The sequence below is a fragment of the Alosa sapidissima genome, chromosome 2, assembly GCF_018492685.1.
Source record: "Alosa sapidissima isolate fAloSap1 chromosome 2, fAloSap1.pri, whole genome shotgun sequence".
Lineage (NCBI taxonomy): Eukaryota > Metazoa > Chordata > Actinopteri > Clupeiformes > Clupeidae > Alosa > Alosa sapidissima.
In genome coordinates, this window is record NC_055958.1 from 7,315,357 (window position 1) to 7,332,439 (window position 17,083).

General features: G+C 44.0%; 1 protein-coding gene across 5 annotated transcripts in view; it reads left to right on the top strand.

The window, feature by feature from the left end:
* LOC121688129 (protein FAM126B-like) overlaps positions 1-9,578 on the top strand; it is a 53,384-nt gene extending 43,806 nt beyond the window's left edge. For 4 of the 5 annotated variants that reach the window (XM_042067544.1, XM_042067522.1, XM_042067535.1 and 1 more), the window contains exons 10-12: positions 204-360; positions 1,509-1,649; positions 4,724-9,578. In XM_042067544.1, coding sequence (XP_041923478.1) covers positions 204-360; positions 1,509-1,649; positions 4,724-5,586 — 1,161 coding nt within the window. In that variant the 3' untranslated portion in view covers positions 5,587-9,578. The remainder of the gene's footprint in view (positions 1-203; positions 361-1,508; positions 1,650-4,723) is intronic. The other variant, XM_042067552.1, reaches the window with a different exon arrangement.
* Positions 9,579-17,083: the final 7,505 nt, after the last annotated feature.

Below are 17,083 nucleotides of genomic sequence, written 5' to 3' on the forward strand. Positions count from 1 at the left end.
CGTGTCGTGCCTAACAACACCCCTTAGCTGTTGTAGAATCGGCGTAACCTACGGCCTCTCGGGGCTTATTGCTTAAATTAACCCTCACTATCCTATTCATTACATCATGGGTGTGTGTATATGTGAGTTGGCCTCTGACCCGTGTGTGTGTGTGTGTGTGTGTGTGTGTGTGTGTGTGTGTGTGTACTCTCTGTGATCCTCAGCTGGGGAATGCCATGAAGCGCTCGCTGCCTGACTGCGCTCCCGGCGACTCACAGGGACGAAAGGTCCTGCAGGTGGAGGTGACCCCAACGGTCAGCCGCATCTCCCGCTCCGCCATCACCGCCGCCTCCATCCGCCGACACCGCTGGAAGAGAGAGGGTGAGGGGACACACGCATGTGTACACACACACACACTGATACACACCTACACACACACACACAGATACACACATACCTACACACACACACACACTGATACACACGTACCAACACACACACGCACATACACAGTCACACACACATTCAATCATATACATATTTGGTCAAATATAGCAAATTTGTTTTATTGGCACATTTCCCCAGCAGCATATCACAGTGTCAGTTTAATCACCCTAACTCTCACCGTAATGAATATACTGTAAAAAAATCCTAATATAACTGCTTCTGCAACATATTTTTTACCCAAGCTGAAGTTGCTGCAGTGCCTGATCTCGGTGCTTCTGTGCTAAGCTGATGAGGTTGCAGATTGTCTCAAATGTATTTTGGTAAACTGCAAAGGGGGGGGGGGGGGTTGCTGGGCAGCTGTGAAGCCAGTGATGCGTAAGGAACTGAAATTAGCGCTCATGGTCGCATGGTCGGATGATGACCAGGCGTCAACGCTTCTCTTGGATGGCGCTCATGGCATTGCCGCATCACAAAACACATCACAGTAGACATTTAAACGCTGTCTTTTTTGGCACCCTGGAGAGCAACAGGAAAACTATATACTCTCTCTTTCTCACTCTCTCTCCCTCTCTGATTTTTTTCTTTTTACTTTTTTTGCCCCCACCCTCTCTCCCTCCCTTTCTCTCTCTCCCTCCCTTTCTCTCTCTCCCTCCCTCCCTCTTTCTCTCTCTCTCTGCTGGAAAAGACATGTTTTTTCAGTGTTGTGTGTCATCTCCTGTTTTGACAGCCTCATTAGATGATGTTCTTTGTTGTGTCTTGTAATGACAGCAGTAATGTTTCAGCTGCCGTTCTGTTGCCATCTCTTTCTCTCTCGTTATCTCTCAATCTCTGTCTGTGTTGTGCTATTGAACTGTTCAACATTGTCCTTTAAAGGAATCAACATCAGCCCTGCTGCTTTGTTTGTACTGCTTGCTGAAAAGTGTGTGTGTGTGTGTGTGTGTGTGTGTGTGTGCGGGCGCGTGCTCTGTATTGATGAGATCCTTCAAAAAAGCTGTGCTGTGCTGTGCTGTGCTGTTGCCACCATCACTAAGGCCTCCCGTGTCGTGTCGTCCCTGTTGTGTTGTGTTGTTGTTGACTCCCAGATTGTTTTGACTACTCCACTGACGACGAGCTCACCCTCACCATCCCTCCCCGCCGACACACCGCCCACCAGGACCCACCGGCGGCCAATCAGGACCGAGGAGGGCGGGGTCACGTCGACATTCTCGCGGTCACTCACGAGGGTAGGCGGGGCGGTGGGGGTCAGACACCAATAAGCAGGGAGAGGATTGGCGAAGGGGAGAGCCCTACCCCTCTCCAACCTCTCCCCACAGATACCCCTGCTTCATTTGAGAGGTGTACCTGTGCCAATACCGGGGCTGCACTAACTTCATCTGGTTCCTTTACATTTAGCTGCTGACAATGCAACTCCCCCAATCCTACGACCCCAATTTCCTTCTCTTGCTGTAGCTGCGTCCTCTTCGACAGGACTCGAATGCCAATTAACAGCTGTTTTATTCTGGGTTTGGGGCGAGATGTAGGCCAGAGACCCTTTGCATGGAACCTTATTTCCCCCCTTCCCCTCTCCATTACGTCATTACTTTCGACCTCAAGCCTGTCTTGTGTCATCTGCTTCAGGAGCAACGCCCATTGTCACTAACTGAGCATGCTCGACAGTCTACTTTTCAGGCAACTGTCCCTCACATGAACCCTATATTATGTACTAAGAGGAGAAATAGATTCCTGAACCCCCCCCAAAAGAAATTTCATTCAACTGTTTGACTCTGAGCTGCCCCCGGTGGTGGGTTTAGGAACCTCCAGAGGGCAGCTGCCTGTGTATGTGTCTGGCCATCTGAGCGTGCTCAGACGAGCACACCCCACCCATGGGAGTAGCAGCCATTTTGATTTCCATCAACTCCTTTCACACTCTAGGTTGATATGAAGCTTTTGTTTTTCTCTCTCTTTTTTTTTTTTGAGCATGCTCAGTAAGTGAGAAGTAGCCCCCCCTGCCCCCTCTCCCCTGCCAGAGGGTGGGTTGCCATGCCTTCACGCATGTGCATGCAGACACAAGCTCGAGCTCCGCAAGTAACAAACTCCAAAGAGGATAAAACAAAACGCCACCCACGGGATGTCTCCATTCTGCCCCCTGATCTTTTGACCCCCCCCCCCCCCCCCCCCCTTCCCCTTTCTGCGCCAGCACTGCTTATCTTCCTGGCCCATCATCAGCGTTAGATTGGCTCCACTTCAGTGTCTTTGGACGGCGCCGTCAGACGTCTAATTGTCTCCGCGGACGGCCCGTCCCGTCTGGACTCTGCTTGAAGTAATAAACTGTTTAGTCTTGCGCCTGCGGCAGGACATTCACCTGAGGGCAGAATAGGAAGCGGGGGGGGGGGGGGGGGGGCTTGGGTCCCATGGTCGCTCCGACTGTTCGCTCACCTCTGTCTCAACTCATTCAAGTCATGAAGCCATTAGACAACCTGGCCCCTTTTAATTAACAGATTCAAATCGGCAGGATATGACCAAAGAGATTTATAGATCTCTTGTACACAGTAAAACACAGTCAATATTTGCATCGATTGTTTTTGGATAGAGCCTATGTTGTTGGCTAGTTGTTGACTCGTACTCTAAAACTGTCTCTTAGTTACTATCATTTTTCCACTGCATGTTGTCAGCATGATTCTCTTCTCATGACACAGATATACTAATAATCCAATATACTATATCTCCATGGTCAGTCACTATACACTATACATTAACAATAGGGTGTTCTATAAGTAACTCTTGGTTGGATCAAAACTAGACAAGATCTTGTTAGAAGACGACCGACCTCACCTCACCCGTGTTGTTTCCATTGTTAGCCTGTAGTTTGGGGCGTGTGTGTGTGTGTGTGTGTGTGTGTGTGTGACTGAATCTGGAGATGGGCCAACCTGACAGGTGGCTCTGCCATCGAGCTGCTCTTTCCTCCACCTAATTGGCAGCAGGAGCCCAGTCAGTCAGTTTGGCAGGAGGCCATTAGTGCTGGGGTACTTACCATGTGCATGCCTTCCTCTTTCTTTCCACTCTTCCTTTTATTTCTTATCTCTCTGTATTTCTCTTCCACATCCCCCCCCCCCCCCCCCCTTGCCTGATGGAGGACTGCGGTCCAGTGACCCACTTTTCTGCCTGCTTTCCAAACGCTGCATGACGAGCGAGAGGAACCTGTGTAGCTGTTTGTTTGATGTTCTGTCCAAAGTGTTCAGTGTCCTTTCTGTTCTGTTTTGACTCAACCTTGTCTTCTCTCTCTCTCGCTCTCTCTCTCTCCCTCTTGTTTCCCACTTACCAGCTTTCGACACAGGAGACTGCACTTGGATTTTAAATGTGTTTTTTTTTATTTTTTTTTTTAAGACATACTGTAGTCCAGTTATTTGTACCGCTACCATCATCACCCTGTTGGGCTGTCCCACTAAATTGTCGCCAAATGAAGGCGAGTCTCCCCACGTCCCTGGTGGAGATTTTCCCTATTAAATGTCAATGGACAATAATGGTGTTTAAGTACTCATTCTGTGCCGGGAGAATTAACAGCGGTAAAAGCGACCTGCTGTCAGACAGAGATAAAAGTTCATCAGCACGAGCCGAGGAGAAAATTGCGCGAAGATTTGAGTTTTATGTAGAGACGCCCTCCCAGCTCTCCCTGGACAGTCAACATCCAAGGTCACGCTTTATTTTGTCAGAGAGAATAATTGCATTAAAAGGCCACGCTGATGAAACCGCCAGATTGCTGTGTGAACATTGTCGTCACCAGAGGTCCCTGCTCAGTGATTTTGCAGAGTCTATTTTTAGCTCAATTGGATCTTTTTTTCCCCCTCCTTGCCTGTGAACTGATTTTTTTATGTTTCGCTCTTATTAACCAAAAACCCCACTGTTGAGGCAGATAGTAATTAGATAACATGATGGAAGTGCTATTCCTCAGTGGGTTACTGCCGGGAAGTTGTAGTGTCAGGTATTAACCCTGTAGCTGCCAGCGCCGAATACTCACATTTACACAGTGCATTTGTGCGCTCTGATTCGCTGCTCGATATAGCTTGTGCTTTTAGAGAGGGTTTAGACATGAACGAACTAAATTCTGAGTAGTTTTTGAAAGGGGAATTTCAGGTGTGAAACAACACATACTCTCTAAAGTCTAGAAGAGCTGAAGAGAAGGGCACAAATCTCACAGCCCTACCAGCGGTGTCGCTGCTCTCCACTTAATCCCTTGTTTCCTCTGCTCTTTCTCTCCCTCTCTCTGCCTCCCCCTCTCCCTCCTCCTCCTTACCTTCCGTCTTCTCCTGGTCCTCCTCAGATGCGGACGGGATGAGCGGTGGCGAGGAGTCTTTCAACCTCAACGACCCGGATGAGGGCTTCTCGTCGGGCGCGTCCAACAGCAGCCAACCCAGCGCGCCCAAGCCCTTCGCCAGCAGCGGCAGCACCCGCAACAGTGGAGGTGGCGGAGGAGGAGGGGTCACCCGCGGCAGCCAGAAGAGCAGCGGCGGCAGCAGCATGAAGAAGAGCATGATGAGCCGCCTGTCCCGGGACAAGCCCCCGCCAGAGAAACACAAGGAGCCTCCCACCACCGCCACCATCGTTGTCCAAATGGCGGCGCCGGTTGAGCCCCAGCCGCCTCCACGGCGACACCACCAGCAGCACCTGCTCCAGCAGACGCCGCCTCCGTCCCCCCCCACGCCCCAGCCTGTGCACCTGACCCCCGCCGCCTCTCCTCCCACCCCTGCACAGCGGTCATCCGCGTCGTCGTCACCCCCACCACCACCACCGCCGCCGCCACCACTGCTGACGGTGGACGACCCCATTGAGCTGGACGTCATCGAGCTGAGCCTCATCCAGCGGCAGCCGAGCCTGCCCTCGGCCGGACGGGCCCGCGCCCGCACGGCCAGCACCTCGTCCAGTCGCTCCCTGGACTGCACGGACACCAGCCTGAACGGGAGCAGCGGGGGTGCGGGCGGCATCGGGGGCTCTCTGGGCGCAGGAGTGGACGGTGGTGGAGGCGGGTCTGCGTCCGGGGCAGGCCATCGCCACTCCACCATCAGCTTGCAGGAGGAGCACCTGGCTGGGCAGAGGGGCCGCCAGGAGCTGCTGCCGCCCGGAGCTCCGCTCACCAAGCAGTCCCGCTCGCCCAGCTTCAACATGCAGATCATATCGCAAGTGTAGCGCTCCCCATACACACACACACACACACACACACACACACACACACACACACACACGTCAGCAGACAGACCTGCACCTGTTTACCATCACAACAACTACAACTACTATGACGACTACTTTTCCTCCTCCTCCTCGTCCTTTCCCTAATGTCCTTCCACAGCCTCCTCTTCACTGGTGGCTCCGTCATACAGGCTGCCTCGCTGCCAGTCTGGGGTGCCAGGAGTGGAGTTTCGCCTGCCTGCTGGAGAGGAGAGGTGCTGTGGAGGGTGGGGGAGTGAGGGGGATTGGGTGGAGGTGCAGGATTTGGTGGAGGCGCAGGATTTGGTGGAGGCGCAGTAGAGGCTGATGGCTGCCTCTGTGTGGGCCTCAGGTCACGCATGTGTTTTTAAACATCTCAAAACAAATCATAAACATTTATAACAAAATATAAAAAGGCTCTGTGCCCAATGCTGCCCTCTGGTGGAGGCCTGTGTAAGCACAACACTGAGGAAAGCCATCCTGGCGCTACAGCGCCCCCCTAGTCTACCTACTCTACCTAGTCTTGTTCGCTGGATGGAGTACCCCAACGTCCTTGGACCAAACTCAGCATTCCATGTCTACAGGAGGAAAAAAAAAAAAACAGAGACTCTCTGAGTATGAAGAGTTGAAGATGTGTTCAGCAATTGGAAAAACATACTGTGGGTTTCGGATGTAATATTTTCAGAAAGAATTCAGTTACTGTTCCACGCATATAGTTTATATTTTGTAAGCCAATCAGCAATAAGAATTCATGTTTGTTCATCTAAAAGAGTGAATCACTGTAGTGTGTCATGCCTACCTGTTGATCCTTGGGTGACGTGCAATCTATCAATTGTTATACGTTTTTGTTAAATGTTTATTACTTTTACAAGAAACAGCTGGACTAGCACAGAGTGACAACATTGTAAAAACTCTTTTGAATATATTATTTTGTTTCGCTTTGGAGTTTGCTTATTACCGGAAACCGACTAGACAAATCAAAACTGAAATTTTACACTTGTCAACAAACTTTAATTTAATTTTAAGTAATTTATGAAGTTTGTGTGTGGGGGGGGTTGTTTGTTTTCCTTCAGAGATATTATTTTATCGGCTTACGGTCTTGAATCAGCTGTGTAATCACAACTGGAATTTCTATCCTAGTCCTTGTGCAGAATATATGTATTGAGAAAGTGAAAGACAAAGGCGACTTTTTTTTTTTTTTATATATATATATGTTCTCTGTTGCCAGCTTTGCGAGTGTGATTGAACTTCTGGAGACACATGTTGTCTGGTGTGCGGACTGTAAAATTAAAGGCTCCATGCTGTAGCTGTCCAAGTGGCTCTAAGAGAATGCTGGTAGAGAACGCTACTTGACTGAAGTGACCCTAAGGCCTGTTTTGCTGTTGTCCTGTTATCCTGAAACAGTATGGTTACACTGTAGAGTCTTGTGTTTGTTGGTTCTATCAAAAGAAACTGTGTATGTGTGTGTGTACACCATGTAACATGGACTTGTTTTCTTGTCTCATGGCCCTTCTTGGGTCCGTTTGTTCTCCAGTCAGAGAAGCAATCATCCAGTGTTTGGTGACCAGTTTCACCCAACTGCTCACACGTTGTTCTACCTCATCTTCTTCACTGTCTGCCACTCTATACCAGACTCACAACACACAATCTCCAGCAGCTACAAGTGGTTTGGGCCGGTCAGTCGGTCAATCAGTCTTTGTGAGGGTAGTGGAGGGAGGCCCTAGGTTACCCCGCCAAGCTCAAGGAAGACCTGTAGTGGGGTGCTATTCCTCTCCTAGCCCTAGTCTACAGGAACTCCAGAGGTTGGTGGCCAGTAAGGGACCAGTAGTAGGTCTATTCTACCCTCACACCTGTCTGAAGCATGGGTTGCCATAGGCCCACTTGGGCTAAATTGATATGGTCATTGAGGGGATTGTTTCATTTTTGTCCAAGAGCAAAGAGTTTTACTTCTCATTTGGCGGTGGTCCAGTTTTATTTGTGTTAGCTTTTTATTATTATTAATTTTGGAAATCGCTAGTTGCTTTATTATTCTGAATTAGAGAAGCTTGCCTAGTTTTGTCGGTGAAATGTCTTATAGACAGATGTTGAATGGAAGCTAATGTTGCTTGTAATGTTTCTCCATGTGGAATGGGTATCGTATTCATGGATCGGTTAAGGGTTGGACTCCTGTCCATAGCCTTGTTGTGCTCAGAGTAATGTTGGGTCTTACTGCAGGCTCCTCTTAATGTCTTATTTTTTGCCAAATGTGCCAAGGCAGAAGGCCCCCGTAGGGAAGACGTGCCCATGCTTGTGTCTTAAGCTGAAGGTCAAATTAAAGCTGGTCCTTAGTGTCCTTTTGAGATGTAGGTCTTATTTCAGAGAGATAAATGAACGGGGTTTATTAAAGCTCCTAAGGAGTTGTCCAAGATTAACTGCTTCAATCTGTCCAGGCATTATTTCAAACCATATTTGTCTTGTCATTTCATGATGTCATGGGTAATGTGTGTGTACATGGGTAATGTGTACATGTTTGTGATGTGTCCATGTTTTCAGAATTAACACAAGCCTTCATGTGACTGAAATATAGTGTGTGTGAAATATAGTGTGAAAATATGAAAATATTCTTTTTTTTTTTTGGGTTGTGACATGAAGTGCTACAGCCTGAGGGGCCGAATCATCATGCACTTGATGGTGCAGGAACATGTGCATACGTGTATAACATTTCCTGATTCTCTCTAGTCAAACTGCCCCAGGGTCAAGGTCATCAAGGCCCCAGTGTCCCCTTGCAACCCCCCATTGTCTCTGTTGTATGGGGCGGGCTGTAGGGGGGCACCTGCCAGTCCTGTTTGTGGAGAAGCTTATTACTTCCTAATTTCAAATACATCTCTGCAATGTTGTCATCTATATTGCTGGTGGAGTAACCAAGGATTTAACACTGTAAGACCAAACAGCAAGACGTGGGTGTGTCTTTTTGTCTAGACAGTGTTGTTTCGTCTCAATAGTGTGTGTCTAGTTCTTCGTTTTCTGTGAGAGTGTGGGCGTCGTCCTCATATGATGCACTTTATCCAATCCTCAGCCCACTCTGTTGTCATGTGACCAATGTTGACATGCTGAATCTGACACTTACACACACACACATCTAGGATTTTTTTGTTCATTTGTTTTTGTCCCATACAACAAATCTTTTTATGGCTGGAGTTGCAGGGTAGTAAGGTGTCTGCTGTGTAATGTTCACATTTATCTCCCTCTTCATTTCAAACCAAATATCCACATGTTGGACCATCTCAGGATTGTCACACTGATTTCACCACAGTAACTTCGACCTTCAACAGAAATCCCTTCTCTTTTTTCCCCCCCGTTTCACATCACAGGTGATTTCTATGCAATGTTTTCAAATTTATTTGTCCGTATGTTATTGTCTGTGTGGATCAAAAGAATGAACATATGCAGAAGCGAGAAAGAAATTAACTAGTGACCATTGAGACTTGCAAAAAGATAGCCATGTCAGGCCCCTACTGTTGGAGAACTGAAGGTCAGAGTTGCTGCTCCCAGATTGAAGAGTGGGGTTCCTAGGACAAGCTTGTGTCTCAGTCCAATGAATAACCATTCCCTGTTTTTCTTAGGCCACTTCCTTTTAAAGATACGTTGGCTAGCTATGCTATGGGTGGTTCTGGTCAGTTGGACTCTCAGAATGCACATGCATGGTCCTGGTCTGTGTGTGGCCTCATTGTTCTGTTTGGGTCTGACCGCATGAGTCCATGATTTAAAAATAAATAAATAAATGTAAAGGTCCAATCCTAAGACTGTAAACAGAGCAACTCAAAGATGTGAAACACTGTACTATTGATGTTGTAAATGGGATGGAAAAGAAAAGAATATTTTAAATCTGTAAATAAACAAATGTACAAAAGAGTGTGAGACAATATAAAGTTCAGTCTGCAATGCAGAGAAAAATGAATATGTATATTGGTGAATAAATCTTGTGCTGTAAAGGATATCTGGCTCTGTGTGAAGTTTTTTTCACTTCTAATGTATTTTTCAGTTTGCAAAATTACCCATTCAAATGTCTCAATCAAAATTAGATAGATAGATAGATAGATAGATAGATAGATAGATAGATACTTTATTGATCCCCAGGGGAAATTCAAAAAAAAAAATTACCCATTCAAATGGCTTGGAGTGTAGTGTTTTTAGCAGTGGAGGTAAAATGTACCTGCTTGCCATCTAATGTGCATCAAAGACCACTGACCTGCCATCTAGTGGTCTTTGATGCTTCATACATGCAAGAAAATTGGACTTGGACACATGACCTTTCATATAAATTATAGCACATCTGTAACTTCCATTTCAAATAAGAGGGTAGATAAAAGTATTCAGTATAGTAGTACTTCCATTTATCTCAGACTTAACTAGACTGCATTTCCGACGGGAACTGCGAAAGTGTGCTTGCCCTGGTCCGGTCACCAACGTGAGCAGACAGTGACATACGCTATGCTGAACCTGGCTTGATCCAAGCATTCTAACAGTGCCTTTCAGTGTTGGAGCAGTGGCAATACCTCAAAAGCTCTATTCAACTATTGCCTTGCGGGGTGAATGCGGTTCGTTGGCTTTTACCTGTGGCCTGCCTTCGAATTTAGCTTCTATGACTAAAATCAAATCAATAAAATAAAACAACAGCAGTGATTGGCTGCAAAAATAAATAATGTCACGCGTCTTGCACCTCTCAAACTGGGCTATCAGGTAACCTAGAGAAAAATTTGAAATTATGAAATATGACTAAGGCATTAAAATGCTGCAGGATATTTTTTCACTGATTTATTTTAGAAATATGAGCTATGAGTGTGAATGTTATATATTCCATCCCCTAATTCTGTTTTACTGGTTTATTTGACAAATAATCTATATGGATTTGCTCTATAAAGACCTTATGTCTGTTTGGGATTGTTTTGAGAGCCTATTGATGTATCTCAGAATAAAGGAATGTCCACAACATTAGTGATGTTTTTTTTGTGTGTGTGAATGTATTTTACTTAACTCATTAAATTGAGCTGGATACTCATGAACGCATGTCTCTAATAGCCACAATAGGAGTTATTTTAGCAACACTGTATTTTGTGTGGCCCATAACGACCCAGTGGATCATGAAAACGTGCCAAAATTCACATTCCTTGCTTGTTGTTGGTACATTAATCCCATTCAGATTGCCACTTATCTGAGATGTAAGAGTTCAGTATAGGTTTAAGGCAGGGATTTGACATTCTGTGACTTCTTCATTGAGGGCTTGCTTAGCAGCACTGTCCGCTTTCTCATTTCCCCTCAGACCAACATGGCCTGGGACCCAGCAAAAAACTACACTTAAGTTCTGGTTCTTTAGACGTTCTAGTTGATCAAGCTCAGCTTTGGTTGTACTTTTTGCGTGACATTAAAGCCTACTGGAAAGATTTTTAATTGCAATTTAATTGAATGCAATTTACTTTTACGACTAAATAAAATGAATTTATCCCTCTCACCCATAGTTTTCTATTTATTTACAAATGTACATAGGCCTACTGTAATTACATTTCTACATAGTTATTCTACTGATCTTTATACTATTCATCCTGCACATAGACTTATTCTTACTACTCTTATAATGTTGTTTCTGCACTACAATGACACTGTTTCCACACTGCACATAGCTGTATGTTATGTACATATCTGTTATACATTTGTCATATTGAATATCCATATTTATTCTGTTTTATTATATTCTGTTAATACACTGCATATATCTATATTATTATTTCTACTATTATAATGTTACTGCTACATCTACATACATTATTCTACTTATTGTATGAGATAACTGCTAATACACTGCACATATTTATATTTAATTCATATTACTCTAAACCACCTTCTGTAAATCAACTGTATACTACTGTCTACATTGCACTATATTTCTTGACCTGTCTCTGTATTTCATCACCTTTCTATACTTTGCATCACATTGTATGTATACTGTAGCTACATGAATCACAGCTAAGATCCTTGGTTGCTATGAAGGCCAGTCGTTCTAAATGGATGGTTACTATGGCCAAAGGCCAGTTATCTCTGCGTTGTCAAGCGGACATATCCTAACTTTATCCTATTTTAAACATCTCTATTTTACTTAGCCTACTTCCATACAGTGACTCCTATTAAGAAGTGGCCACTTCATTCGCGCTTACCGTAATTCACGCAGCAACATTATTAAATTAATCTGTCACCATATGCCTATGCCAACGTTTGCAAAGAGGAGAATCTTTTAATTTGATTCACAATGAAACGTTACATTTAATGTACATGTAAACAATGAGTAGGCTAGTTTTGGTTGTTGTTGGTGGTGTTACTGCATCCCTTAGTTATGCCTACAATGCAAAATTGTTCCCTTGTGATTGTTAGACGCATTTCAAAACATCGCGACGTGAAATGCCACCACAAAACATTGTTTGTGAATCGGTCTTATTAGGAGTCCTCGCTTAAGCTGTCACAGACTCAGGCGCTACTTTTAGGGCTAAAATGCTTCCTGAATTACTCTTAGTAAAAAAAATAGGAGTCCTAAAGTTACGAGTGACGAAGTTACGAGTACAAGCATCTCATATCAAATGACCATGGCATTACGCTAAGCAACATAAATCTCATAACGTTACAGCAACATCTCCTCCCTATGACCTAGCTAGCTAGCTTCTAGCCACACAAGAAATGAATGATGTTAAAATCTCTGCTTAGCATTCTAATAACAGAAGGGGCACATTTATGTGGACCACTACAACATGACTCATTATGTCTGTAACGTTACCTGTATAAAACACTTACTTTCATAAAGGAAGCACACCATCCAGCACATAGCCTACACATGGAAACCGATATTTTAGGTACTTGGCCACGAACTCAAAACGTGTCTCTCTGAAGCTCTGTTCTAGAATCTTTGCTCTGAAGTCTGTCCCCGTTGCTAAGCAACATCAAATAAACAAAATGACAGTCTTCCAGTATTAAATGTCTACGTGTGCTTCTGAATGGATGTGTGTGGTTTGCAATTAGAATAAACAAGAAATAACATTTCCAATAATTTCCCATGATAAATGACATAATATTTGCACCTTCCTTCCTTGTGAAGCTCACACTAATTCCACCGCATTTAGTGAAATGTAATACAACGTTGCCCCCTAGCGTTCAGATGTAGACAATTTAATATTAGCGTGACATTTCCTAAATTCTTTCGTCAACTCCATGAATTTAGGAAAACAATCTTTTTATCATAGTTCCCTCTTCAATGAGCGATTACCAGCTCGTTTTTGTAACAGAGATAGCTGTTTATTTTCCCTAGGTTTACAGAAACACCTATTCATATTAATACGTATGGAGTGCTGCCGACCACTGTTCATTACATGGCCCAGAATGCCTTGCATGTCTTTACAACAAAACAACAAAGTAAAACCTAACTGGCCGTAAACATATGCATTTGCATACTTGTAACATTTTTAATAATACTCTCTTATCATGATATTTAACAATAATGAAAATTTTAATTTGAATACCGTCAATGTGAAAATAACTGTACTACGTCAGCAATAAATAGCTAATGTTCTCCTTAATGTTTCAGTTCCTAAGTCCATACTATCCCATGGCAGAGCAAGGATTTCATAATTGGGCAAGAATGCCTGGAGACATTGTGCATTCTTGGAAGGCATGGTGATAGAGGTGCAAAGGTGAAAGGTGGCAGTTACCAAATACCTGTGGGTGCCAAATGCTGGAAACCTTTAGAATGTTTTTTCTTTTTTTTTTAGCTTATGCACCCTCACATTGGAGTCCCGAGTTCATATACAAAATTTGGTATCGATATGTGACAGTGTTCCTGAGATATGGACGACTTCCTGTTTCGGAGCTTTGCCGCCAATTTCGTTTGGCTGTGACGGGCAAACGCTTCTGAAAATCAAAAATCCTTTCTGTAACTTTTGTGAGGCTTGGTCCAAGGATCATGTACGTCAAGTTTCGTGAAGTTCGGACCAAATTTGTGATCTGTGAAACTTTAGTTTCGCTTTCTATTCAATCCAATATGGCGGAAGAATGACAAGAGTCAGTGACATCATTCACATCAATTTCCACACTACACCGGTTCCGGCCGGACGTTCCAGAGTTGGACCGGTGGCGATATCTCAAAAGGTCTTGGAGCAGGAGCTGGCCAAAAATCGGGCTTACAGGAATAAGAAAACTTAAGAAGAACAACTAGACTGCATTTCCTGCGGGAACTGCGAAAGTGTGCTTGCCCTGGTCCGGTCAGCAACGTGACAGTGCCTTTCAATGTTGGAGCAGTGGCAATATCTCAAAAGCTCTAGGAGAGGGCTATTCAACTATTGGCTTGCGGGTTGAATGTGATTCGTTGGATTTTACCTTTGGCCTGCCTTCGAATTTAGCTTCTATGACTGAGATAAAATCAATAAAATAAAATGACAGCAGTGATTGGCTGCAAAAAATAAATAATGTCACGCGTCTTGCGCCTCTCAAACTGGGCTATCAGGTAACCTACAGAGGAATTGAAATTATGAAATATGACCAAGGCATTAAAAAGCTGCTTGTTTGTCAGGATACTTTTTCACTGATTTATTTTTAAAAAATATGAGCTATGAGTGTGAATGTTATATATTCCATCCCACAAATTATGTTTTACTGGTTTATTTGACAAATAATCTATATAGATTTGCTCTATAAAGACCTTATGTCTGTTTGGGATTGTTTTGTGAGCCTGGGGTTGTTTTGAGAGCCTATTGATGTAGCCTATCTCAGAATAAAGGAATACTTCATATTACTCTAAACCACCGTCTGTAAATCAACTGTATACTACTGTCTACATTGCACTATATTTCTTGACCTGTCTCTGTATGTTTCATCACCTTTCTATACTTTGCCTCACATTGCAACACAGCTCAGATCTTTGGTTGCTATGAAGGCCAGTCGTTCTAAATGGATGGTTGCTATGGCCAAAGGCCAGTTCTATCTCTGCCGTTGTCAAGCGGGCATATCGTAGAATTCTGATTAACCTTATCTTATTTAAAACATCTCTATTTTACTTAGCCCACTTCCATACAGTGGGTCCCATTAAGAAGTGGCCACTTCATTCACGCTTACCGTGATTCACACAGCAGCATTATTAAACTAGAGAATGTAATTCCTGGGAATTACGAGTGCATGAAAATGGAAAAATGGCTGCTGAATAAAATATTGTTGAATATTGTTTAAAATCTAATCCAAGTAAAAAGATGGAGGTCAGATAGAGAAAAAAGTTTGGTGGGGAGTTGTAGTTGATGACAACTGACAGTTGGAATAGTTGAACATTTAAAAAGTTGGATAGTTTAAATGGTTAAATTATTTAATAGGGAATTATTGTATTGAGGACTTATTTTGAAGTTGAGGACAGAGGGAACAGTTGGCGGGAGTTGTAGTTGATGACAACTGACCGTTGGAATGGCTGAACAGTTAAATAGTTGGATAGTGAAAATGGTTAGGTTATTTAATAGGGAATTATTGTAGTGAGTACTGTTATTTTGAAACAGTTGTGGGCAGAGGAAACAGTTGGCGGGAGTCATAGTTGATGACAACTGACAGTTTGAAAGGCTGAACAGTTAAATAGTTGGATAGTTAAAATGGTTACATTTTTTAATATAGAATTATTGTAGTGATGACTTTTATTTTGAATCAGTTGTGGGCAGAGGAAACAGTTGAAAGAAGTCAGAGTTGACAACTGACTGTTGCTAGAGTAGTTATGGTGGTTGCTATGCTGGTTAGGTTAATGATGTTGGTTGCTAGGTTTTAACTGTGAATATGGTTGGAATTATTGTAGTGAGGAGTTTTATTTTGACAGTTGTGGGCAGAGGAAACAGTTAACGGGAGTCAAAGTTGATGACAACTGACTGTTGTTAGAGTAGTAGAGTAGTATGGTGGTTGCTATGCTGGTTGCTAGGTTTTAACCGTGAATGTGGTTGCTAGGCTGTTGCTAGGGTACTTGAAGTCGTTGCTAGGTTGTTTCTAGGGTGTCCATGGTGGCTACTATCAGAAATAAAGGAGTTACTACAGTGGTTTGCTAGTATAATCATATTGGTTGCTATGGAAACTGACATAGATGCTTAATTTCAATGGTTGCTAAATTGGTTGCTAGGTAGGTGGTGGTTTAATATAGTAGGCTAGAGGCTTAGTTGATGATAACTGACAGTTGGAATAGTTGGATAGTTTAAATGGTTAAATTGTTTAATATAGACTTATTGTAGTGAGGACTTTTATTTTGAAACAGTTGTGGGCAGAGGAAGCTGTTGAACAGGATCTGTAGTCTTAATAGAGCCATATTGTATACTTAACCCTCTAGGCGCCACAGTCGACTATAGTCGACAAGATGCGGTACTGAATAAACCGGCCGATTTAGTCAAATAGGGTGTCATATTTCGTTCGACCTCCACTCCACTAGATGGCAGACATGTCATACGTCATCCCCGAGTCGAAAAAAGGGCACTCTTTAAACAAAACTTTCGCGCTACAGCTGCATTGAATCAGTGCGTACAATACCGGAGCTAGTGTGCGTGTGAGCCACTTTGTCAGAGCGATATTGTCAATGTCAGCGAGTATTTGCATTAGATTATCGTCTAATGGCATCAAAAAAGTTTACCTGAAATTAAGTGTTGGGTCTTCTATTCGCGGACCCTGATTCTGAAGGGGAATATCTGCCTTCAGAAAATGACGGTGATTCGTTTAGTGAGGCTTCAGATGCGTCCCTGCCTTGCAATGATGCAGCTGGACAAAGTGAGAGTTTACTCCATAGTTTAGCTTACACCAAGCACAAACGTTGAATCGTTTGCCCAATGTCACTGGTGGGAATAATGTTTCACGGGTTCGGAGTGTTCATCGGGAAGTTAGCAGGGTGTTAGTGGTGTGGTGAACGAGGCTGGAGGTAGCATGTCCATAGCACTAGCTTCTGTCTTCTGAACGTGTGCCTCTCCACAATCGCGGCGACAGTAACGTGGTGGAGCCTTTGTCTAATGCCACTGGGTATGTTAGACGAGGTCGAAGTGCTCATAGGACAGTTAGGGGGGAACGTAGTGGCAGTGTGGGGAGTCGCAATGAGAATGACAGTAGGCCTAGTCCGAGCTGCGCAAATTCTCTCCACTCGGCGCGCACGAGGCAGATCTGGCTATGCTGCTCGCATGGTGGAGGTGGTGACACGCTTTCTCCCTCTCCCACACACACACACACACATTAGGTCATGCATAGTCTATCACAAGATGATGGGAATGCCGGCCCTGTATGGATAGGGATAGGGAGTCATTATCTCTACAGCAAAAGGCCTGCTACATAAAAAAAAAGTCAGCCATTTATTAGTAATGATTTACACTGTTGATTTGCTATCTATTTCCCTGATCATTTAGGACATACACTATGTGTTCCTTTTTGTGTGTTCATGTCCTTGTGATGTGTGTGTCTTTGTCAGCTAGGG